Source organism: Rhinichthys klamathensis, unplaced genomic scaffold (assembly GCF_029890125.1).
Source record: "Rhinichthys klamathensis goyatoka isolate OS25496 unplaced genomic scaffold, OSU_Roscu_1.1 h1tg000005l_1, whole genome shotgun sequence".
Lineage (NCBI taxonomy): Eukaryota > Metazoa > Chordata > Actinopteri > Cypriniformes > Leuciscidae > Rhinichthys > Rhinichthys klamathensis.
The window spans coordinates 5505569-5529898 of NW_026606558.1; the positions used below are offsets into that span (position 1 = coordinate 5505569).

Genomic DNA, 24330 nt, shown 5'->3' on the forward strand with positions numbered 1-24330 from the left:
CAAGCACAGAGTCTGATGCTGTGTAATGGCGCCTGTAATTTATGAATTTGCGCATCAATATTTTCACTTTAATCATGTGTTCACTTTATACATTAGACTGGAGGAGCTCAATATACATTTAATTCTGTTCATTTATGATTCTCTGAGATGTGTCAGGGGAAAAGCAAGGGGAAGTTATGCTGTATATTATAGGCACTGCGTGGTATGACTCGGCATGGCTCGACTCGCTTTACTTTGGCTCGGTTTGCTTTTCCACTGCAGTTTTAGTACCGCTTCAAAGTGGGTGGGATTTAGGGATGGAACGATTACCGGTTTCACGATAAACCACGATAAAATATACTGACGGTTAGTATTATCGTTTAAAATGTAATTATCATTAAAACCGTGTTTGATTATCGCGATTTTATTAACTCACTGTAAATCCTGTCAAGCTAGCAACAGTCTGACGCAGGCGCAGCGCGCAATGTTTTTTTTTATTATTCGAGAAGGAATGGCGGAAGGCAGTGAGATTTTTCGTGTTCGGGAGATTTTTCAGCCTTTTAAGAGGACGAAATCTGAGGTATGGTCATATTTTGGCTTTTACAAAAGTCCTGAGGGAAACTTGATCGAGGATGGTCACCCTGTCTGCCGAACAAAAAGTCGCTGCAATAGAAACACTTCAAATCTGCTGAGTCGTCTTGTGTGATCATCACCCAGTGTTGTATAGCGAACGCAAGGCAAGTTAACTTTGACCTCAATACCAAAACTACGTCTGGGAAATAATTGGGCACGAAATGTTGTTTTGAGTTGAAGTATTTTATGTCACCCACTTAAAATAGACGTGAAGCTTCTGCGAAGAAAAGTTCGCAGCAAGTGGCTTTGAGCCAAAGACGAACGAACAACTTCAAGCAAGACTATTATTAAGAGTGACATTTTAAGGGATAGTAATGTATAGTTTCATTGTACACTTGTTACACCGATTTTATTTTTACCACATAATTACGGGGACATATTGAATTGAGATTAATGTTTTAAATCTTACTCGTTTATAAATCCATTTTGTACAGCGTACAAAACAATCGTCCAGACAAGATGATCACAACAATATTTTCAAACTCTGTAAACAATAAATCAACTCCGATAAAACGGGAGACGCAAGACGGCAAGTTGTATTTGAATGAAACAAGAGCGCGCGTACGTTGTGATACATGGATGTGCGCCGTGTAATAATGCGTTGCTATTGACGACGGTCATTATAAAGAAGGAAATGCCACAGAATAGAATCTTGCTTAAAAAACTGCATAGAGCTGCTTGTTTTATTTGTTGTTTGTTGATTTTCAAATATAAAACTTGTTGAAATGTTTTCAGTGTGAGCATCAGTTCTTTTTGAACACTTTCATCTAATTTTAACAAAACCGTGATAATATTGATAATCACGATAATTTTGGACACTATAATCGTGATATGAAATTTTCATACCGTCCCATCCCTAGTGGGATTATAGACTGATCATTACAGTTGCGCCCCCACCTCCTCTACTGACCACGATACAGCCATTTCTTTTTTCAAGTTGTGCGAACAAATGATGATACTGCCGTGGCTGTTGCTGACTATTTATATCTAGCAGGTTTGGTGTCTCGTGTCGCAATGGCGCTGGTAGTGATGATTCTCTCTGACCAATCAGTGATCTGCAGCGTTTACACGTCACATTTTAGTATCCGTACGGCTCGCTTGGAACCTCAACCGAGGTGGTACTTAAAAAAGTAGCAGGTACTAGGTACTGGACACAGTGGAAAACCCCCCAAAAGTGAGCCGTACTGAACCGTACCATGCAGTGGAAAAGCAGCATATGTATGTTCAAGAGGAAAATTAGCTTTAATGATGTCAGTGGATTAAAAACCGAATAAGACATTTTATCCTTTATATTGTGTAATGGGTGTACACTGGAGATTCTGGGAGCTTTTTCCTATTTAGAACATCATACAGTAAGTCTGTATGATGAAAAGTCTTTTCTGTGAGCTCTTTGTCTCTTGAGAAGCACATGATTTGAGTTAATATGTTTATTGTGGCACAAATGCTTCAAAAATGTAATGTTTCTTAAAGGAATGCTTCCTCCTAATAGAGTAATTGTGCATTACCATACCATAATGCATACCAAGACTAAATTCCCCTGTAATTTCTAATAACTATATCACTGTCATCTTCTGTCTGCAATTATGTTTATGGCTGTCATCACCAAACATATGCACTAAGGGACTGATTCAACACGGAGCGTCAACAAACTCCATATTTCACGGCAGACCAGAGGTCCTCCTCCAGATGGCATGTTTGACAGGCCTGTGAGTGATCACTCATTAGACAAACGCTAGTCCAAGCTGTGCTCCATCTGCAGAAGGCTGCTGCTTTCTGAGTTTGCTCTGACAGGAACTGGTGTTAAGTGAACACCAGACACCCGTCTAGAAACAAAGAGCAGTCCACCTATCCCAACCCCCACCATTTGAGCTTAGATTGGGGAATCTATCATAAAAATATGATGAAATCCCTCCGTGTTTGAAGTCATATTTATTCATATTTATGTCCCAGCTAACAGGGAATGTTCTCAGGACTTTGGCTAACATTCTGGCAAGGTTCTTTCAAAGTTATGAACAAACATTCTTCCAGTGACATTAAATCGAATGTTCATTCACATATATCTGGTCTTTAACTCTCAAAACATTAGCACAAAAACATTATTTATCTTTCAGGGAACGTTTTTTTTTTTTTTTTTTAATGTTTTAGTTGGATGTTCATCTAACATTTTTAAATGTTACGACTTGTTTTAGAATGTTTCGAAAACATTTTTTTTTTTAAATCCCGGAATATTTGTAAAATGATCAAATGGAATATTCAATTAACATAAAAAAAAAAAAAAAGGATGTTTTGACCATTCAGGGAATATTCACAAATAACGTTTTCATAACTTAACGGGAATGTTGACGAAATGTTCTTAGAACATATTTTTTGTTAATTGTGGTATTTCTCTCTCTTTTGCTTTTTTCCTGCTTCCAAAATCAGCCGAGCTGTAAGACATGAACTTCAGAGCTTAAGTGTGGGGGAGTGTACTGTTTGAACTGTACGTTCTTGAGTTTGTGTGACGGTTGAAAAGACGTGAGAAGGAGGGGAGAAGATATTTGCCCTGTAGGAAATCTTGTGGACTTTTGATTATTTTGTGTTGACATGCGGAACACGGTGTTTGTGGTCAATCTGTCCATATGTGTTTCTCCCTTCACATAACAATTCATCACTAATACCAACCTTACTCTATAGGTCAGGTCAGCTTGACCGTCAATATTTGTAGTAAACAAACTGACCTATACTAAATCACGGGTAACTGTTCTCACTGACAGCGATTCAAAGCTGGAAGTCGCCTTGTCTGTACTGTTGGTTTCTGGTAGCCATTTATAAATGGTCGTGGTATAATGTGGCGAATCACTATCTGCATTCCCACACGTTGTTATCATTTGCATACCGTTAAAATCAACTTTTTTTGCATCACCAACAATTGCTTTTGTTCATGTCACCAAAGTTGTCAGTCGCAAACAGACAGTGAAATGCCTCTATTCCTGTGCTAGTTAACGTGCTCTATCTTTAGCCAGTTGATGAAGACAGAGAGCCATTGTTGTGTAAAATGTTTTCTTCCATTTTATTTGAGGTTTTGAGGTTCAAAGTTCCTGGGAACATTCCCTAAATGGAAATTCGTTCACTTTTGGACATTTATTGCTCAGCTTATATCGGATTCTTATGCACTGTGGGATGTTTTTGATTTACCAATATTGTGCAACTTCTCTTTCAAGACCAGAAATATGACGTTCTACTTAAAGGATGAGAACACAAAATAAACGTTTTAAAAGTTTGCAACTTGGTAGATTTATTAATAATAATAATAATAATAAATGGTAAGAAAGAATAAGAGTGTTAGCTAAATAACCACTTACTCTGCACTAGTGACTTAAGGTTTAATTTAATAAAAAGGGAAAGTCCAGTGCCATGGGAAATCCCTAAACTAGTGTTGATATGATCACACTCACTGTGTGATGAGGAATCCACACTGTTGAAAGACAGAAAGAGGCTCTGAAGACAAAGAAGAAGGACTTCAACCGATCAATGTCTTATCGATCTTGCTGAGATAATGATCTTCTCCATCTGGGATTGATAACTTCTCCAGAGAAGCAGATACAAGTATATGGATTGGATTGCAGAAGCATTTAAACAGTGTTATTATATTTAACAACAAAGATCTTTTCTCGCTTAGTATGTATGTGAAATTAAGTTTTGTATCGATCTCATTCAGCATTTGAGTAGTAAATTTATTATATTGAATTGCTTGGCATTCATAACACATAGAAGAAGTTGCTGGTTGGCAATTTTCTATAGTTTTCCTGTTTGATTTTCTTTACTTGGCCGGCACTGACCATTTCCCAATTCCACTGGGTTTCTCTCCTCAGTGAATGCAGCATTCACTGACCTACTGACAAAGATGAAGTGGCTGTATTCATCTGAAACCTGCACCTGCATCTGAGCAATGATCTCTGTAATGAACATTTCAGAAAGCTTATTACACACAATCTCATATGAGATGCTCAATAACCAGTATCATTGTAAATGTAGTTCACTTGAATAATAATTATTGTTATACAACAGTCTGTAGGTGACAACTGACTATCTTTTGAGTGAGTCAGTGAGTTAATCATTCAACCAGTTTTTTAAAAAAAATCCTGATTCATTTAGGAATGAAATAAGTCTTTATGAGTGAGTAATTGCATCGTTCATTCAACCAACCAATTTGTAAAAAAAAAAAAAAAAAAAAAAAAAAAAACACTGGACTGTCTTAATATATGATTCATTTTAGGGCTGTCACAATATCAGATTTTTCACTACACTATTATCGTGGCCAAAAGAATTCAGGATAACGATATATCACAGTTTCTATAGAAATCTTTAAAAAAAAATGCTATCAGTCATATTCATCTTTCTTTTCTTTCTTTTTTTCTGAAGAATCACACCATTGCATACAAAAGGAACCTATTTGAAATACACTTCATTCTGTGAACTGATGTGGCTTCTTATCACAGAATGTGGCAGAAATTATATTATTTTATAGTATTCTACACTGTGATAAAAGCTATGTTGATTGCCATTGCATTATTATTACATTACCCTTACGAAAATACCCGAGATGGCTTGAAGAACACAGTTACTGTCGCAATGGTGTAATTACCTTCATGTTTAATTTGTCAAAATATCTGGATCTGCATGTGGTATCATCATATGTGAACTATTCATTTTTAATATTGGTTATCATCAAAACCGATAAATCGCAACACCCCTAATTCATTCTTTCAACAAAAAGGCCTAGTTCAAAAAAAGCAGAGTAGTTCAGGAATTAAACAGGTGTCCGGCTGCATTAAAAATTCACATACTATAGAATATGTGAAAAGAGTATTATGTCCAAATTCATAGTGTTCATAAAACAGTAGGTATGCGGATGACCCACTACTTCTGGCGAGATTCTGAAGTGTGCATCGAATGGACAGTTTACTATCCCATGAGTCCATGGGAGCAGAGTTGGGAATGGCAGTGAAGGTACGTCCCCCGACAAGGACGAGGTACGTACTTTTTAAAAAAAAAGTACCTACTCAGAGAGTATGTGATATCAGAGAGTATAGCGGCCCCTAAGTTAATAACTTATGATCTTCGCAACGGAAGTGAATCAATCAAAACTAACTTTAGCTGGACAATAACTTTATCCTAATGCTGTTGTAAAGCCTAAACAGTCTGTTACGGTAATTTATATTATAACTGTAAAGCTGCTTTGAAACAATCCATACTGTTAAAAGCGCTTTATAAATGAAGGTGACTTGACTTGATATGCTCTTTATGATCATTCATAAATGCCAATTCATTCAGGAACTGTGTGTTACTTGGTGGTGCTTTGTTCTGATTTGCGTTGGCTGTGCAAACACAAAGTAACTGGTGACATTATGCTTAAAATTTAAGTTACAAAATATGAACTACTTCTTGTTTATGGAATTTTTGCATAAAAGTAACATTACACTGGCGACTATGCTGTTTTTCTAAATCTCATCAAGAAGTAATTTTTCTGTTTCACTGGAGGCTTTCTCTAAATCTAAATCAGGTCATTGTTTTGTGAGTCAGCTGGTCTGGTGAATGAGCTTTGGCACTGCAGGCCCTTTGTGCCCAATTCAACAGTTTAAATTTTTCTTCAAAGGACAAGTAATCCATTGGTTCTTATCACTTGTCCTATCCAAATGATCACTGATGAACCACTAAAAGCTTTAGGCTCATTATAGACTACAGTTTTCATTAATTATACAGCCAAATATGGCAATTAGTCATTACTATGTTCCCTTATAAATGGGGTAACTGTCTTCATGAACATATTGTAGCTACATCAGCTTTTGCAGACTCTAAAGCTGAGAAGCATGTGACTTATTCTGCCCAAATTGGAGGTTTATTAAGGTACTATATATGCCTGCTGGGTTGACCGTGCTGTCATGCCCCTTCCCCGGCACTGTATTCAGTCTCAGCTAGCGTGTTATCCAGTTCCACATGTATTATAGAAATGCCTACATGGAAAATTAGATTTGCTAAATTCCCTTAAATGGTGCACTATTGATGTACGCAGCTACGCACACACACACTCACATAGACATAGTGTAGTTGTGACTAGCTATTCAAGCTGTGCATTGAATAGAACAATTAGGAGTCATCTTATTCATTGAGGGTGAAGAAGTTCAGTGTTCTTGTGAATCCTGTGTTTCATGCTTTATTGCTCTTTATGTATGCAAGCTCATGGCTGATGGGGGAAGGCTGACCAGCACACAGTGTCCTTGTCCTTGTGGTAATGATCTTGTCCCAGTTAGCAGAGTAAGAATGACTAAAGTGGACAGTGGATTAATCAAGTTAAAAGTGTCAACCCCAAGGAGAGTCTCTTCAACCTATGTGTTAAAGTGTGGTTTTCAAAAAGAAACCTCAGAGAGAATAAGTGACTTAATTTCTTGTTTTAATTTTCTGATAGATATGGGAGTGGTAATTTCCTTTGAACTCTTAGCAGCAATGCAAAGATGTTGTGGGTGTTTGCTGTGCAGTTGCTAAGGTGTTCTTGGTGGTCTCTAGTTTTGTGTGTGGGTGAGTGGCGTTATATGAACGTATCTCTGAAGACAACTAACTGTCTCCATGGCATTTTCTTTTTACCTTACCTCTGTATAATATAATGCATAACAATGTGGTGTTAATAAGCCAGTGATGCTTTGTGTACAGGGGGTAACCACAGTAACAGGCTTTTCTGTAAGCGCCACCTACTGTCAAAGAGTGAATTTGCATTTTCAATCAGCCTGTCTGGCATTTTTGTTGAGACGTATTATAGGGCCAGTTCACACTGCACCAACGGACGGCGACAGGCGGCAACAGACACTTTGTCAGGTTTTATCAGATCAGTGTGTCACCCCCGTCGGAATCTGTTGTTTTCACCGATTGAACATGATGAATCTGCATTTGTTGGTCTTGGAAGGTGGAATGTCTGAGAAGTGCTTGTTCTGGTGACTTTCGCTGTTGGTCCGCGTCTCTGTCGTTTCAGTGTGAATTGGTCTTTATAAGAAATAAATAATTATTTATAATTGTAACTTTTCCCTTTTCTTTAAAACTGTTTTAAAGGCTGAAATGTAAGGTTTACATTTTGTCAAAACTGAATTATTTAAACTGTAAAGTTGTTAAAATCAGTCCACCAAAAAAGACTGTACTTGATCACGTAAAGTAATGGCACACCTCTTCCGACTCAATACTAGAAAAGCATGTATATTATTTAAATACAAAACCTTCAAATTATTATAATGCACCATTGTCTTATTTAAAAAAAATATTCTTAGCAGAAATAGAACTGGTTTGCATAAGTATTCTCTGTATATCTCTGAATTGCAGAAATGCAAAGTTTGCACAGAATAAAAACAAAAATGTTCTTAATGCAACAAAAAAAACTGATTTGCATAAGCATTCCATCTCTGTACTGCAGAAATGAAAAGTTTACACGGATGAAAAACAATAGCGCTAATGAGCGCCGTACAATTGACCTCTACTTGTGAATCATTATAGTTAATACCAACATTTCCTGGATAGAAACCCTACAGTGAAGGGATCATTATTGAGGTTGTGAATCTAAAACACATTTATGAAAATATATTCCCTTCCACATGTAAGCTTCTTATCTACATTTTTTCCTGTTAATTTGAGATGGTATGTGTGCGGTTTTTCCCAGTCTGAAAAAGTCAAACAGGAAATATTAGCAACTGGAATTATTTTCGCTCTAGATTGTTGGTCAGTAAAGCAAAAATAGAAGATTTTGTGATGTTAGCTATTGTATAGCAGTGAGTGTATCACATGAAAAGAGTTGTATGGGTTTAGTCTCATGCGGTAGTGGGGGTAGGGAATGTGGATGCTGACTGTGTACGTGTCAACTAATGTATGAGAGAACAAGCAACTGTCTCTTTTCATATACTAGGGGTGGAACGGTACATGTATTCGTATTGAACCGAAACGGTACGGGCGTCACGGTTCGGTGCACGAATTTGCACGCAGAATACACGGTACAAATAAAAAAAACCTCTTAAATAGCGATGAATTTCGCTCTATTCGCTTTTGGTGTGACTGTGAACGCAGCAATGAACAGGCTGCGATCAAGATTGCAATGCAGGAGTGTGTGTGTGTGTCTGTGTGCGCGAGAGAGAGAGAGAGAGAGAGGCGCGATGAACAGTGTGTGTGTGTGCGAGAGAGAGAGAGGCGCGATCGAACAGTGTGTGTGTGTGTGTGTGCGCGCGTGCGAGAGAGAGAGGCGCGGTGTGTGTGTGTGTGTGTTCGCGCGCGCGAGAGAGAGAGGCGCGGGCGCGAATCGCGCGATGAACAGTGTGTGTGTGTGTGTGTGTGTGCGCGCGCGTGCGAGAGAGAGAGAGAGGCGCGGGCGCGAATCGCGCGATGAACAGTGTGTGTGTGTGTGTGTGTGTGTGTGTGTGTGTGTGTGTGTGTGTGTGTGTGTGTGTGAGTGTGAGTGTGTGTGAGAGAGGCACGGGCGATCGAACAGTGGAAACGTAAAAACATACTCCGTCATTTTTTTCATACAGGACATCATTAAAACTGCAAATTGTTTACTTATATTTGTGTACACTCGCAATAAAACACAACATTGTGCTTTTGTCACACTCTAAACTCTTGTCAAACTGTAACCTACACCTGTTAACAAAAGTTTTTATGGTAGTATTATTTTATACGGAAATCAATTATTTATAATTCAGATGAGAATAAAGTTAGTTAATTAAAATGAAGGAAAACAAATATCTTGATCTGAAATAGCAAATTAATTTTAAATTCATTCAGGTACAATTACCAAACATATCTCAAGGTCTTTTCGTCTTTTTAATAATTTAATTAATAAACTAATTATATAAAACTACTGTCAGTGCACTACAAATAAACTGGTTCTATGCCTTTATTAATAAAACTTATTTAAAAAAAATACAAGGCTTAAGACATTTATAAAAATGCCTTCTGCATTTTTGCTTTGCTTTTCACTCCCTTGTACCGAAATCGTACCGAACCGTGATGTCTGAACCGAGGTATGAACCGAACCGTGACTTCTGTGTACCGTTCCACCCCTATCATATACACACATGCTGTTGATCTGCCCTCATGCACTTTTGCTTTGCTTTAGATATTTGATGGATGTGTTTCTGTTTTCGTTGTATTTGAGACTACAAAGACGAGTCTTGGAACCTAAACAACCAAACTGTGCTTTTAGTCTCATTATCAGAGACCCCATGCTTTGGAATAATGAGCTGACCTCAAATCAGTCTTGATCATGTTGTTGGTTTTGTGTGTATCACCACTGAAGCTCTTTGGACTGCATAAATGTGCTGCGACGAGCATGTACTGTAGTTTCACTGCAGACCTTTCTGTTAAATGTAGCTATGTATGTTTGATTGATGATGACTGCAGTGCTGTGGGAGTCTTGGGAAAATTCCCTGTTTATTCTGCACTTTCTCCACAGCCAGCCCCGATCCCAAGGCAGTTTGATTTATACTGGCATCCAAGATGCTTTACACCAGTGCGCTCCAACTGGGAGTGTGTTGGTCTTTTGCACTCAGCAAGCTAGTTTTTACACATAACCAGAGAACCCGCTTCTCAGATGTGGATCCAAATTTTGCAGGCCCACATTTTTAAAGCTTTTACGCAGTCCTCTGCCCGCGCTCCCACGTCCAGCTGCTAATGGTTGTGCCGACCTGCAAAGAACATATCGAATTACGCAATAGGGGTCATCAGATGCTACTAATGAACGCTTTAATCTATGCAAACCCTAATTAAAACCCTGTGGTTTGGCCTTTGTTAAGAATTAGGGTAATTAAAACACTAATTGCCCTCAGGGTGCTATAAGCACTTTTCTGACACGTTTGAAATTAGGGACCTCAGTTTAATTGAAAGGATTTATTAAACACAGGCTGCATCTTTTTATATTTCTTTGGGAAGTGAAGGATTATAAATATTAAGTGATATAATCAGTGATGGGAATAACGGCGTTATAAATAACGGCGTTACTAACGGCATTACTTTTTCCAGTAACGAGTAGGCTAATCTAATTGATTACTCTTCTCATCTTAATAACGCCGTTCCCGTTACTGCCAAAAAATGCGGCGCGTTACTATAACTGATGAAGCTGGGTTTTTTTTTTCATCAGACCAACTAGATCTCTGAGCGAGAGGCAAATACTTTTTTTACTGTTCTTCCTTGGTTAGTGGGCAGAGCACGAGACAAGCGCATAAATGCTGACGACTGAGGTAGAGTAAAATGTCATTGTAAGCCAATCAGAGGTAGAGTTGGGCGGGTGTTCGAAAGCACGCATAGTAGTAGGCATTTGGCACTTTTGACTCAGCTCACTGAAAAGAGCCGGCTCTTTTGGCTCACAAACGGCTCTTTAAATGACTGACTATAATATTTATTTATTTTTTTACATAATTATTTAATTTCTATAGGCTAAATTTGTAAAATTAGAGTCGGCTCTTCAGATATGCGAGCCAGCTCCCGACGTTCACCTAAAAGAGCCGGCTCTTAGAGTCGCCTCATTCGCGAATCGCGAACGACCCATCAAAAGCTCATTCACGAACGAGTCGATCCATCATCACTAATGGCTAACGCTCATGAATTGCGAACGACCCATCATAACGCATAGTCGGACAGGACAGGACAGGACAGGACAGGACACACAATGAACAACACAAGCAAGCCAGTCAGTCAACGAGAGACAGGTATGGTGACGAGCTTAACAAGCTTAATTTAATTTTGCCCAGTTGTGGCCTGTTGAGGGGCAATAAATATCAAAAGTTCCAAAACATCTATTGTGTTATTTGCATTGATCCACTATATAAACATAATATCTACATGGCATTTGATTGGAGGCTAGTATCACTTTGTCCCACAGCAAAAAAATTTTTTTTAGATGTGTGTACAATGTTTCATGTTTCTGTTAATAATGTATTGTATTAAGTGTCCATTTCATTATAATATTCAGATTTATCATAAATAATTGAACATGTATTGTAAGTTCCGTTAAAGAGGGGTAGAGGTGGGGTCACATTTGAGCATTTAAAATTTAATTTTACTTGAAAGTAACGCAATAGTTACTTTCTTAAGTAACTAGTTACTTTTAAAATTTGTAACTGAGTAACTAATTTAGTTACTTTTTGGAAGTAGTAACTAGTAACTGTAACTAATTACTTTTTAAAAGTAACTTGCCCAACACTGGTCATATTACAAAGAAAGACATTATTTATTTCCTTTATAAACTTTACTAAATACCTTTAATATAAATATTTATTTGTATGTGTGTGTGTGTGTGTTGTCAGGTAGTGTCCAACATGCACAAATTAAAAATACTTTCTAAATAGTCTTTAATAAACAAACCAAAATACCCTGGTCTCATAGCAGGAGAGATACAGGAACACAAAGTCACGCTAAGCTAAGACAATAAGCGAAAAAGACAACTATACAAACACAAGCAATTAAACAAGACACAGATGTAAATCATAGGTAACCATAGTAACAAACAAGGATCTAAGGCCTTGTCCACACGGACACGGGTATTTTTATAACTGGAGTTTTTCCTACAGCGTTTAAAAAAAAAAATCCCGTCCACACTCCGTCTACATGAAAACGCAAAAACACGCTATCAAGCGCAGTCAAGAGCATGCCACGCCAGCAGGCGGCGATATAAACCTTAACCGTAAAGCCACATTGGCCAATCAGAAGCGCAAATCTGGCGTCAAACACAGCGGATAACGGCGCACTCTCTGACGTCGCAAGGCAAAAACCCCCGGTTTCACTGTCTACACGACAACACTGTAACCGCCGTTTCTGAAAATCCTCACCCTGGCAGGGGTTTTCCAATACGTTCGGTTTCAGTGCGTTTTCGTGTGAACGAACGGCCGAACCGCGTAAAAAAAGAAAGACAACTAAACCAAACATAACCCTGACAAGCAGTATGTGTATTTGTATACATTTATCTATATATTCCTCTCAATATTTTCTCTGTTCCCTTTCTAGTCACTAATTTGAAACCTGCTCTAGGTTACCTTTTTTTTTGGTTGCCAGCCACAGAACTAACTCCTCCATAAAGATCTATAGAGCTCTAAGAAACCACATTGGGTGAGACCAGGTGAGCCAAAAAACAAGACAGGGTGAGCCAAAAAAAATCTTTTGAGAAAGTTCTGCCAGAGCATATTAGGATTGCTTCTGACAAGATAGGAAAATACAAAGAAAACAAGATGGAAGTGGGGAAAACAAAAAGAAAGGTCATGGTTAGTGTACTTGTCATCAAGCCACATTCTATTCTGGCTCCAAGTCAACACAAGTGATTTTTCCCAGCCTTTCTCCTCCAGAGATTTCTCACTGCTAGGATTACTATATCTGTTAATAACACTTGTGATCCATCACAAGTGTTGTTGGTTGCAACAAGACTTGTGGTATTAGCACTGCACAGCGAGATACGGTTGCTCTCAAACATATATTTAAGGATGACACCCTCATGTAATACACCCTCTTCGTGTTGTCTGAGTAATGGTAGGGTATTTTTGCTAGTGCTGGCTGTTAGCACTCTCCTAGAACTAATGAAAAAGGCCCCATTTCATTTAAGGAAAGTGGCGCCGTAATAGGCCTTCATCCTAGAGAGTGCTTTTTCAGGTAGAGGGATGGTCTGCTGAAACACAAGAGCCTCTCGTCATTAATTACACTAAAAGGGAGGCTGTGCCTTTAAAAAAGAAAAGTATGGCCATTTTAGTATGCACACGGGAACCCTGAATTTATTTTGTTTGAATGCACTTAAAATACAGGATTTTGCTGAAAAGCTCTTTTTGATGCTTTGTTCAGTGCTGTAAACGCTGTGTGAGCCTTTTAAGTTTGAAGAGATCGCTTTAGTGTGCCGAGTGTCAATATGTGCAGATGAAAGGCTGGATTGTGAATGTTTCAGATTAAGTTCAGAGATGACGCTATGTTTGTTTCTCTTCCAAGGGGCTCGGGGAGGCTTCAGCGAGGGGGACGAGCATGGAAGGAGACTGCCTCAGCTGCATCAAGTACCTCATGTTTGTCTTCAACTTCCTCATCTTTGTGAGTATTTTTCTGTCTGACTTTGATATGCACTTTTCATTTGATCTACCAGAGAAGTATAAAGTCGTATAAAGTCTTGCCTTTCAGTTAAACAGCCCATCACCTTTTTGATAGTGTTTGTTGTCTCTAGAATGCACATTAGCATAGCTTGACCACTAACTGCTTGTGAGTGTTACCAAGATGGCCGCCAAATGAATTCAGTTAGTTTAAAGGAACACGCCGACTTTTTGGGACTTTAGCTTATTCACCGTATCCCCCAGAGTTAGATAAGTCCATACATTCCCTTTTCATCTCCGTGCGTGCTGTAACTCTGTCCGATGCACCCACCGCTAGCCTAGCTTAGCACAAAGACTGGACTAGCATACTGCTCCCAATAAGTGACAAAATAACGCCAACATTTTCCTATTTATATGTTGTATAGTCACAGTGTGTACAAATAACAAGGTCATATGAGACACAGCCATCTTTTAAACGTATACATACTGCGAACTAGACTAAAAAATTGGGGTGATCGCGCTTTTGCAGCCATTGGACCTAAGCTATGGAATAGCCTACCGGCTTACATCAGATCTGGCCAAACTTTGTCAATTTTTAAATCTACTTTGAAAACGCATTTTTTCTCAATAGCTTTTAATATATCTTGATGTGTGTGTTTTATGCTTATATTTGTATTTGTATTGTTTGTCTTTTTGGCCTTGTTAAGCACTTTGGTCAACGCCAGTTGTTTTTAAATGTGCTATACAAATAAAATTGTATTGTATTGTATTGTAACTTGGGCGGAGTGATTAGTGCAACACTCTGAGCGAACTCTCTGCTCCTCACCACGGTGCGTCTCAGGTGCTGCGAGCAAATCACTCCACCCAAGTAGCAGTGCTTCGCCTTCTGAGAATATAGTTCCCAGTATGTATACCGTTAAAAGATGGCCGTGTCTCAAATGACCTTGTTATTTGTACACTCTGTGACTATACAAATCACAACGTATAAATAGGAAAATGTTTGCGTTATTTTGTCACTTATTGGGATTAGTGTGCAGAGGTGGAAAGTAACGAATTACATTTACTCGCGTTACGTAATTAAGTAGTTTTTTTGTGTACTTCTACTTTTTTAAGTAGTTTTTCAAATCTGTACTTTTACTTTTACTTAAGTACGTTTTGTTTGAAGTATTGTACTTCGCTACATTTGAAATCATATCCGTTACTGAGTAAATAATAATAATACAACGGAGAAAAAATAATAATAATCACACTCCGGAAACTACTGCATTGATTGAAGGGCGGGAGAACAAACGCGCAAGAAAGGTGACGCAGACTCAGCTGAAGCTGAAAACGAAGCGCCCTCGAATTCTTATGAAACGAATTATGGCCAGTATGAAAATACTTTGTAGGAAAAAAGCGTGGTTGTCCTCGAGGATAGATATCCAATTTGCAAAAAATTTGGACGCAAAGTGGCTGCAAAAGGAGGATACATAGGACACCATCCCTCCTGCAGATAAAGGTATGTCCCGATTATAACTTAAGGCCGAATGACTTACGTGATGCAGAGGGAATCCCGGAATCCAGTCATGAAAATGGAATTTTTCACATAACGCAGATGTCACGTAAAACACGCAAAATAATGGATGGATGAATACATGGAAAGTAGAACTGTGCAATAAATCCAATGCGACATGGTCTGTGAATATTAAGGCACAAAAATACTGCATGTAAATATACAACCCTATTTGTTCTGCTGAGCTGCGCCGCTTTGTCTACTAAGTTACATACTCAAGTACGCGTGACGGTCATGGTGTTTTCAGCGTCTCACAAACAATTTGAGGATATGAATACATGAACATTTCCAGAGCTGCTCTGAGAGAACGCCTTATGAGCATTTTCATAATTTTATTTGAGAAAAACAAAACCATTGTCAAATACACTTTGAAACACTTTTTTTACACTTTTGGTCTTCACTACAACCCGTCAAAATAAAAGTTCGGTTTTACTTGGAGAAATTATGACATAAATATATTACTATTGTAGGCATACAATAGAACGTAGCCTACTTCTCAAAATAATAATAATAACAACAATAATAATACATTTTATTTAAACATTTAAAGGAATATAATTTTTGTCCATGGTTTAATTGAGTAAATCTGTTTTTGCAGCGCTTCCTCAAAAAATAAAAGGACACAAGTTTAAATTTACATTTGATTACCACCGTTTTTGATAATATATTTGGATTAAATCATAAAAAGAAACATTCATTTTCTGAATAAAATACATTTCATAGGACAATATTGTTCTTGAACATTTTAATAATTAATTAATTAATGTTAAAAATAATTTGTTATTCTAATTCATTATCAATTATCGAATTTGATTAGACATGTTTTATTGAAATTTTAATAGTCAAAACAAACAAATGGTTTCAAGTTTGTTATGATTAAAAGCATTTGTTCAACCAAAAAAAAACGTTTAATTAATTTAACTGTCATTTTAACTGATGATAATAATAATAATAATAACCATCATTTAATAATACAGTTTATTTAATAATTGATTAATTCTGTAAACCGTGATATTTTCTGAGACGTTATCATACTGTGGAAATCTCATAACATTACAACCCTACATGGGAGAGTCCCCCACCCCCACTGTTAAAAAAGTAACTCAGTAACTTTTACTCTGAGTAAATTTTAAATGAGCTACTTTTTACTTTTACTTGAGTAGATTTTTAGCCCGGTAATTTTACTTGTACTTAAGTAAAATTTCATGGAAGTAGTAGTACTTTTACTTGAGTAGAATATTTTATTACTCTTTCCACCTCTGTTAGTATGCTAGCTGGAGCCATTTACTTCCAGTCTTTGTGCTAAGCTAGGCTAACGGTGGGTGCGTCAGATAGAGTTACGGCACGCACCGAGATGAAAAGGGTATTTATGGACTTATCTAACTCTAGGGGATACGGTGAATAAGCTAAAGTCCCAAAAATTTGGCGTGTTTCTTTAAGCTTGAAAAGTTTGACAGAATATCGTTTTTTATGTTTGAGCTCTCATATACTGTACATACAGGACCGTTCAAAAGTTTAGGGTCAATTTTATTTTTAAAGACATACTTTTATTCAGCAAGGATGCATTAATTTGATTTTGACGTCACTAAATATGTCTATTTCAAATAAATGCTGTTTTGAACATTCTATCAGATTCCTGAAAAAAATGTTCACAGTTTCCACACAAAAAATCATAAGCACAACTGTTTTCAAGAGCAGCATATTAGAATGATTTCTGAAGGATCATGTGACACTAAAGACTATGTTATGAGTTATGATGTTATGAGTTATGATGCTGAAAATTCAGCTTGTGGCTTGATATTTTAAAGTTTATTATTCATAATAAGCACTCCTTTTAAAAGTATGCTTCTTTTTCACAAGTGTGTAATTTGAAATTTATATTCATATTTCCTCCAACATTCATCCTGTAGACTGTTATGATTCACAGATTTATAGCAGAACAACTACTTGTTTACGCATTTCAAAGCAGCGTAGGGAAGAGACAGAGAGAGAGAAAGGGGAAGAGACAGAAAGTGCTTCTTTGATCATCTATCTAGGTTGACGACGTAAATGCCCACTGTGGGATTGGCATAGACAGAGGAAGATTTGGACTCATTTCGTTTGACTGAATTCATTATTTCCCCAACAGCGAGAATAATGTGATGTACACACGTAAGTGCAACGCTAACAATAAAATATTTTGTTTTTGTTCAAATAAATGCTAATATAATTCTCTGAAATCCATTTAATATGCTAAAAACAGCTGCTCATATTTATTCAACCCTAAAAACTATTACAAAAGCAATTTAGTGATACTGTCAAGCTGTTTATTGGATCTGTTTATGACAAAAATAGCTGCTGTGACAGGACTCCGCTTGACAGACACATTGCTAATGCCATCCATGAAAAGAATTCCAGGTTTGACTCACAGGAGAGAGAGAGAGACTGAGGAACATGTTTTTGTGTGAGGCTCTTATCTCAAAACACACACACACACACACACACATCTTGAGATGCTTAATCACCAGTCTGGTGTCTGCTCAAACCTTCATCTGTGTGTGTTTGTGAACGACGGGATGGTGGAAGGGTATCACTTTGACAGGTAGAGGATTGTAAAAGAAGCTGCAAAAGGAACAGCAGTGTTTCCCAGCCCCCACTCGGCTGTCTTTGACTCGCCTGTTAAAACTCCTTATGCTCCTCTATCCGCTCACCTTCCCCCTCCTCCCGGGAAGCGTTCACTTTCACTAGCCGTTTACTCAAAAATGATTTATTTTCAGCAGTAGAAGCCATTAGTTCTCTCTCTCTGCTCGGTGGTACGTTAACCTTTGTGTTCACTTTAGCTAGTAATGTGCGAACATCTCAGCAATTTGTGGTGCACAATAATTTTTCATATTTATCACGATCATTAATCCTGCACTGCAAAATAATCCGTTTTCCTTTTTTTTTTTTTTAAAGGTTGTGGTTTTTTATTAGAGGATATTAAGTGGATATTATTGGACATTGGTTTCAGAGAATCTGTCTTGAATGTAAGAGTGCATTTTGTTTTGTGCCCTTGGTAGAATTTTTTTGCTGTTTTTGAGCATTTACTGAGAAACAAAATGCCAAAGACGTGTTTTTCTGGATCCATACCATTGTAATACCATGCTTTTTGGGTATTTATGGTGAAAATACCATGGTATTTGTTGTGTATCAAAGTATCAGGTATAAGTATCATGTAAATACTAGTATGGGACATGAATATGATTAGGCATAAAAAAAAAAAAGTGGGTCGGTAGTGGCAGCAATGGATAGGTAGGGAATTATTCAGGGCTCGACCTTAAAGGTTGTATCAGCGATTTCAGGCCCAAAAATAAATGATCACATTCATCTAATCTTTCCTAACGATCCGCTAGCTGCCCGCCCCATAAGCAGGCTGTCAAAAAAAACGTGTCTCTGTAGGCAGCCTAGGCTCTGAGATCTGCACACAAAAACAAATGGGTACAACCACCACTCAAAACCAAAATAAACAGGTTTCAACCAATCACCGACAGGGGCGGGTGTTGTGAGGTTTTGCGCTCGTGCACGGCTGGACGCGAAGTCTGAGCAAAACCCGCCCCTGTCGGTGATTGGTCGTCAGAGAAGGAAGCCCATTCTAGAGGGGAAGTACGATTTCAGATTTTGATCAAAGATTACAAAGACAAAAATAATAATAATAATAATAATTGAATCAACTTGCACGGATGAATTGCTCACCACATCACATAAATAAGTAAATAGGGTCAATATTGATTTCGTGTCGACTTTAAGGCCAGTCTTGCTTAAGATTTTTAAAGTTTTTCATTTACTGTCGATTAAGTAAAAAGATATTTGAAATCATACTAGTTTGGGTTAAAAAAAAGTCCTGTTTTGAAAAAAGGCTTCACCCCCATGGCTGGCAAGTGGGGAAGATGCAGAATGTCTGAGTTGTAATAAATTGTTTTCTGTAATTGGTAAGGAGTTGATTGCAGTGTGAAGGGTGTGTGAAGTGGCCCCATGTTAACTGCTCCAATTACAATGAAGATTAATTTAAGATTCATATGCCTGGACCAACAATAGTTATTGAACTAGTGTTTATCTATAGATAAATGAATACTTCACCCAAAACTTAAATTTCAGTCAACATTTACTCATTCCAAACCTGTATGACTTTCTTTCTTCCATGGAACACAAAAGAAGGTACTTTTGAAGAATGTTGGTAACCAAACAGTTTTGGTTCCATTGTATGGACCAAAAAAAGCATTTCGAGACATTTTTCAAAATATCTTTTAATGTTCCACAGAAGAAAAGGTCATACAGGTTTAGAACTACATGAGGGCGAGTAAATTATGACAGATTTTTTTTGCCTGAACTTTAAAATTTACTCACAAAATGTTTGTTTTTTTGCATATGGTGACAAATGTTGCCATATTACTGGTCCTAGGTAATCCTAGGTAAACCTCACTTATTTTACTGTATATACTCAATACGTTTATTCAAAATGGAATATTGCTTATGCAAATGAGAAGTTTGTGTGTATATGTGTATGTATTGTATGTATGTGTGTGTGAGTGGCAAAGTGAAAAGTGGCTCAAACTTGACTGTAGTAATCTCAAGTGTCTTCTCCATCTCCTCAGCTGGGCGGCTCCTTCCTCCTTGGTGTCGGGGTGTGGGTGGTGGTGGACCCCACAGGTTTTCGGGAGATAGTGGCAGCCAACCCCCTTCTCTTCACAGGCGTCTACATCATCCTGGCCATGGGGGGCATGCTCTTCCTGCTGGGGTTCCTGGGCTGCTGCGGAGCCATACGAGAAAACAAGTGTCTGCTGCTTTTTGTAAGTCACAGTATATTTGAGAGGACAATATATTTCAATAACACTGAACCAATAAAGTTGGTGCCACTTACTGCAGGTTGAAATACAGTAGCAGAATCCAGTTGCCATCCTGTTTTATAGTGCTAAACACAGTTATCTTCAGTTAGGCTATGTTTACACTGTCAATTTTTGGGATTGATAACCACACGTACTTACATTTTCGAAATGTCCCGTCCAAACAGCAACTCGAATACTGTCTGTATGGACGTGTAACAGGAGTCAAGCCCGTATTCTCGTACCGGCAATCATAGCGACATTGACCAAAGTATTATCAAAGATGGCGACATCCATAAAACTGAAAAGTCATCACTTTTGATAGAGTCCAATCGAGCAGCGTATTCATCCGTCAAATCTTCATTAACCGACATGAGCGTTTATATCTGGGTGAAGACCCAAACACTGACTGTGTGACACAATCTTCTTCTCTCTGCAGTTCTTCATGCTGATCCTCATTATATTCCTGGCAGAGCTGGCGGCAGCCATTCTCGCCTTCGTCTTCCGGGAACATGTGAGTGGCCATGTCCGTCATGTTGAGACAGATTTATGTTTTCTGTGATGATAAACTCCTAATATCTCTGATATTGTTTACAGCTGACCAGAGAACACTTTACTAAGGAACTAAAGAGGCACTACCAAGGCTACAACAACACTGATGTCTTCACATCAACGTGGAACGCCATTATGACCACAGTATGTCTTGTTTGTTTCTTAAACATCAACTGCTGTAGATCAGCGTTTACCAAACTCGTTCATAATTTTCAGGAACCCCACCAAGCTACAAATGCGCATATTTGAACTGGTATTTGCGCATCTGTGCTTCCCTCTAGTTTGACTGCTGTGGAGTGAACAGTCCAGAAGACTTCGAGGACAGCATTTTTAGGTTCATAAACCCCGGGGAAGTGGTGCCCGAGGCCTGCTGCCGTAGGAATAGTCATCTTGGAGAAGTAGGCTTCAGTAACAGGGAGGAATGCCTGTCAGGCAGCATGCTGTACCGGAACAACAAGGTGAGCTCTCGTACCACTGTATACGTCACGTCCCTTCTGCCTGGTCTGAAGCTCATAGCTCAGATTTAACTAGAGCAGAAAAACAGGAAGAGGGGGAAGAGTGTTACCACTCTCACTGCTGACTAGTGCTTTTCCATGTTCTCAGTGTCTGGGGAATGCGAGCGTGTGCGAGAGTTTCTGTGAAAGCGTGCAGGGAAAGTAAAACTTAAGTAATAGTCATTTAGATCAGTATTAAAAAGTTACAAGTGGACTTTCAGCTGAAGGTTATTTTTTATGTTCTGATTATTGTGTTGTAATCAAAAAAGGACAATTCGGTCATTTACTCACCTAGTTCCAAACCCACATGAGCAGTATCTATGAAATGCATCTTTCGATATTTTGAAGGCTCTCAGACGGTTCATAGTGACCACAGCTATTTAGCTTTAAAAATGAAGAAAAATACTCCATTTGACTTGTGTGCTATATTCCAAGTCTTCTAGAGTCATCATCATTATCAGTAGCCTGGGAAAACCCAGACAACTTCCGGCAAATTTAGATTTGCTCTGAAAGTTAGTCTGGCAAAGAGCTCATTCAAGCCCATTTCCAATCCGTCGAAATCGCGGCACCAATCAGAAACGTTGGGGCGGGCTTTACACGATGACGACAGCGCTGGGATTTTGAAGCAGATTTTGTAGCCTACATTACAAAGATGGATGCCGCCGTCGAACATCACTCGTTCGAATCAGCTATCGCGTCTGTTTTAAGCAATTTGAACGTTTCCTTTTAGTTAAAAACCAAGCAAAGATCAACACTCGGAGATGTTTCTCCGCCGCTCTGCATACGTCATCTCCTTCATCGCTCTGATTGGGTTTAGGTCTATCCGTGACGTCCTTTGGTGACGCCCTCTGGAAATGATTTGTCTATGACGCTTTGCCAGACCATAACTCCGTTACAACTGAGAATGCTCTGGTTTTAACCTTTATCAGTGAACATTGATTCAAATTTTAGCCTGTTCTTCACACAATCTTCTCATTCAGTGAGCTGTTAATTCCAGAAAACACAACTGACCTGCAGCCAGTTGCAGAAACAGCCACACTAGACTGTAGATAATGGCATAATTTGACAAAATTGTATAAACTATGATTTTTTGTGTGTATGTTTGGATCGGCAGGGCTGCTATTCAGCGGTTGTAGACTACTTTGAGATGTACATCTATGTCGCTGGTGCCCTGGCTATTGTTGTACTCACAATTGAGGTACAGTATTACATTATGTCCGTTTCATTGATATTATCTCAGAGAATTAGTGTGAAACTGTTGCAGATGGGACAGATCTTGAAGTTTGAGTTGAACAGAAGAGAGACAGTCCTTTAGATTGAATGGCTGCTGCCCTCATGTGGTAATGTGCTGGAGGTAGACAGCTTGAAATCATCATTCTGTGTACAATACAAATGTAAAACAACCATATTCATTTAGCAGAAAAGCCAAATGTTTTTTAACGTGAGGGGCCCCAAAGTAATTTCTGTCCCTTAAGATTTAATATGTCAAGCAAAACTGTTTCATAATTGTTTGTTTACTTTCCTATGAATGTACATATGAGGCTTGTGTTTTTTTTCTCGACAGCTTTTTGCCATGGTGTTTGCCATGTGTCTGTTCAGGGGAATCCAATAGATCAAGTTCACCGAAAGACTTTTTCAAAAAGGAAAACACCTCAAAAGAAAAACGAACCACTTTTCAAAGAATGTTTTACTCCATTTTATGTCTCTAAAATTAAGAAGAAAAAAGAAAAAAAATGAATCATTGACCTGTACTTCACAGCTGGACCTTTGAGGTACAAGGTAACAAAAATAAAACATTGACAAAAAAAAGAACATTCTTTGAATACTGAGAAGATTTAATGGGCTTTTTGTCAGAAAGCCCATGCGTAATTTTGACCAGGTGTTAAATAGACCAGATAAAGCCTGAGAAACAGATGAAGAAGGTGCTGCACTGATTTTGGATGAAGAATATTTATACTGAGTAATGCTGGCTTGTTTGTATAGGCATTTGTGCTTTTAGTAAAAAACAAAACAAAACAAAAAACACTTTCCTCTCACCAAAACATTACCACAGTCATTGAATGCAAGCTTTCACAAGCACATTATATTAGTGTTGTATAGTTATGTGAATTTCCATTTTTATCTATTCCTGTTTGAGTGCTGGAGATCTCTCTTTCTCTCTCTGTGTGTGTGTGTGTGTGTGTGTGTGTGTGTGTGTGTGTGTGTGTGTGTGTGTGTGTGTGTGTGTGTGTGTGTGTGTGTGTGTGTGTGTGTGTGTGTGTGTGTGTGTGTGTGTGTGTGTGTGTGTGTGTGTGTGTGTGTACCTCTTCCCTGCTTGAAGACCAGCATTTTTTTCTCTCCGTATTGTGATGTTTATTGAAATAGTAATTTTATGTGATTTTAGCTGAAATTGATGTGTATGCATTTGTATTGAAGACTAACATTAAAGGAATCTCTGATGAACCTTCTGTTCAGATTCTTTTCTTAACTAAAACTAAAACTTGATTTATTTAATGGTTTCCACAACCAAAGAAAAAAGAAAAGAAATGTGTTATTACTGTAGCAATTACATACATCATGAAACATTAAAAACAAGAGATCTTTTGACTTTTTTGACCAACAAGATGACATGAATTCTTTGTTTCTCTCTACTTCACGTATTTGCCTCATTTTTTGAGTATGTATTTGTTTTAAACTTAATTGCAGTCTAAGAAGAAATGCGGTAACATGGCACATAATACAGTGGCTGAGGGTGAGACCAACAAACAATCTCAGAAGCCAATAAAAATAGCACACAGCAATGGATATAAGTCACTTAAAATGTATGAATGTCATTACATTATATACAAAATATCGAACCTAGTAGCATTTTGAAAACTAGGTGTTAGATTTTTTTTTTCTCAAAACTATTTGTCTTACATAAGTTCTACAACTTTTAACAAGTGTCTACATTATGAACATGTTTAACGTTTGACAATCAGAATGTGTCCAAACACATTTTCTTCATTTGGAGCAGTAGGTTATCATTTGAAACATAAAAAGTGTTTGTTGTTGTTGTTAAATGTTTTGCTTGACAAGTGTGTTTGTGGTATATTCTTTTTACGCCATTGGTGTTTATTTCGTAAAGACATTCATACACTTTTAAGTGTGGTTAACACTTCAATGGAATTGTAATAAAATTCGGTGTAGTAGATACTACAGCACAGGTTTGTTGGTTTAGTAAACTTTGTTTTTAATATTAA

The 24330-nt window shown here is 37.9% G+C and overlaps 1 protein-coding gene across 1 annotated transcript in view; it reads left to right on the top strand.

The window, feature by feature from the left end:
* The window catches only part of tspan18b (tetraspanin 18b), a 45392-nt gene extending 21841 nt beyond the window's left edge, over window positions 1-23551 (top strand). The window contains exons 3-9 of the mRNA XM_056256125.1: window positions 13582-13677; window positions 19836-20030; window positions 20503-20577; window positions 20661-20759; window positions 20897-21073; window positions 22224-22307; window positions 22674-23551. Coding sequence (XP_056112100.1) covers window positions 13582-13677; window positions 19836-20030; window positions 20503-20577; window positions 20661-20759; window positions 20897-21073; window positions 22224-22307; window positions 22674-22721 — 774 coding nt within the window. The 3' untranslated portion in view covers window positions 22722-23551. The remainder of the gene's footprint in view (window positions 1-13581; window positions 13678-19835; window positions 20031-20502; window positions 20578-20660; window positions 20760-20896; window positions 21074-22223; window positions 22308-22673) is intronic.
* Window positions 23552-24330: the final 779 nt, after the last annotated feature.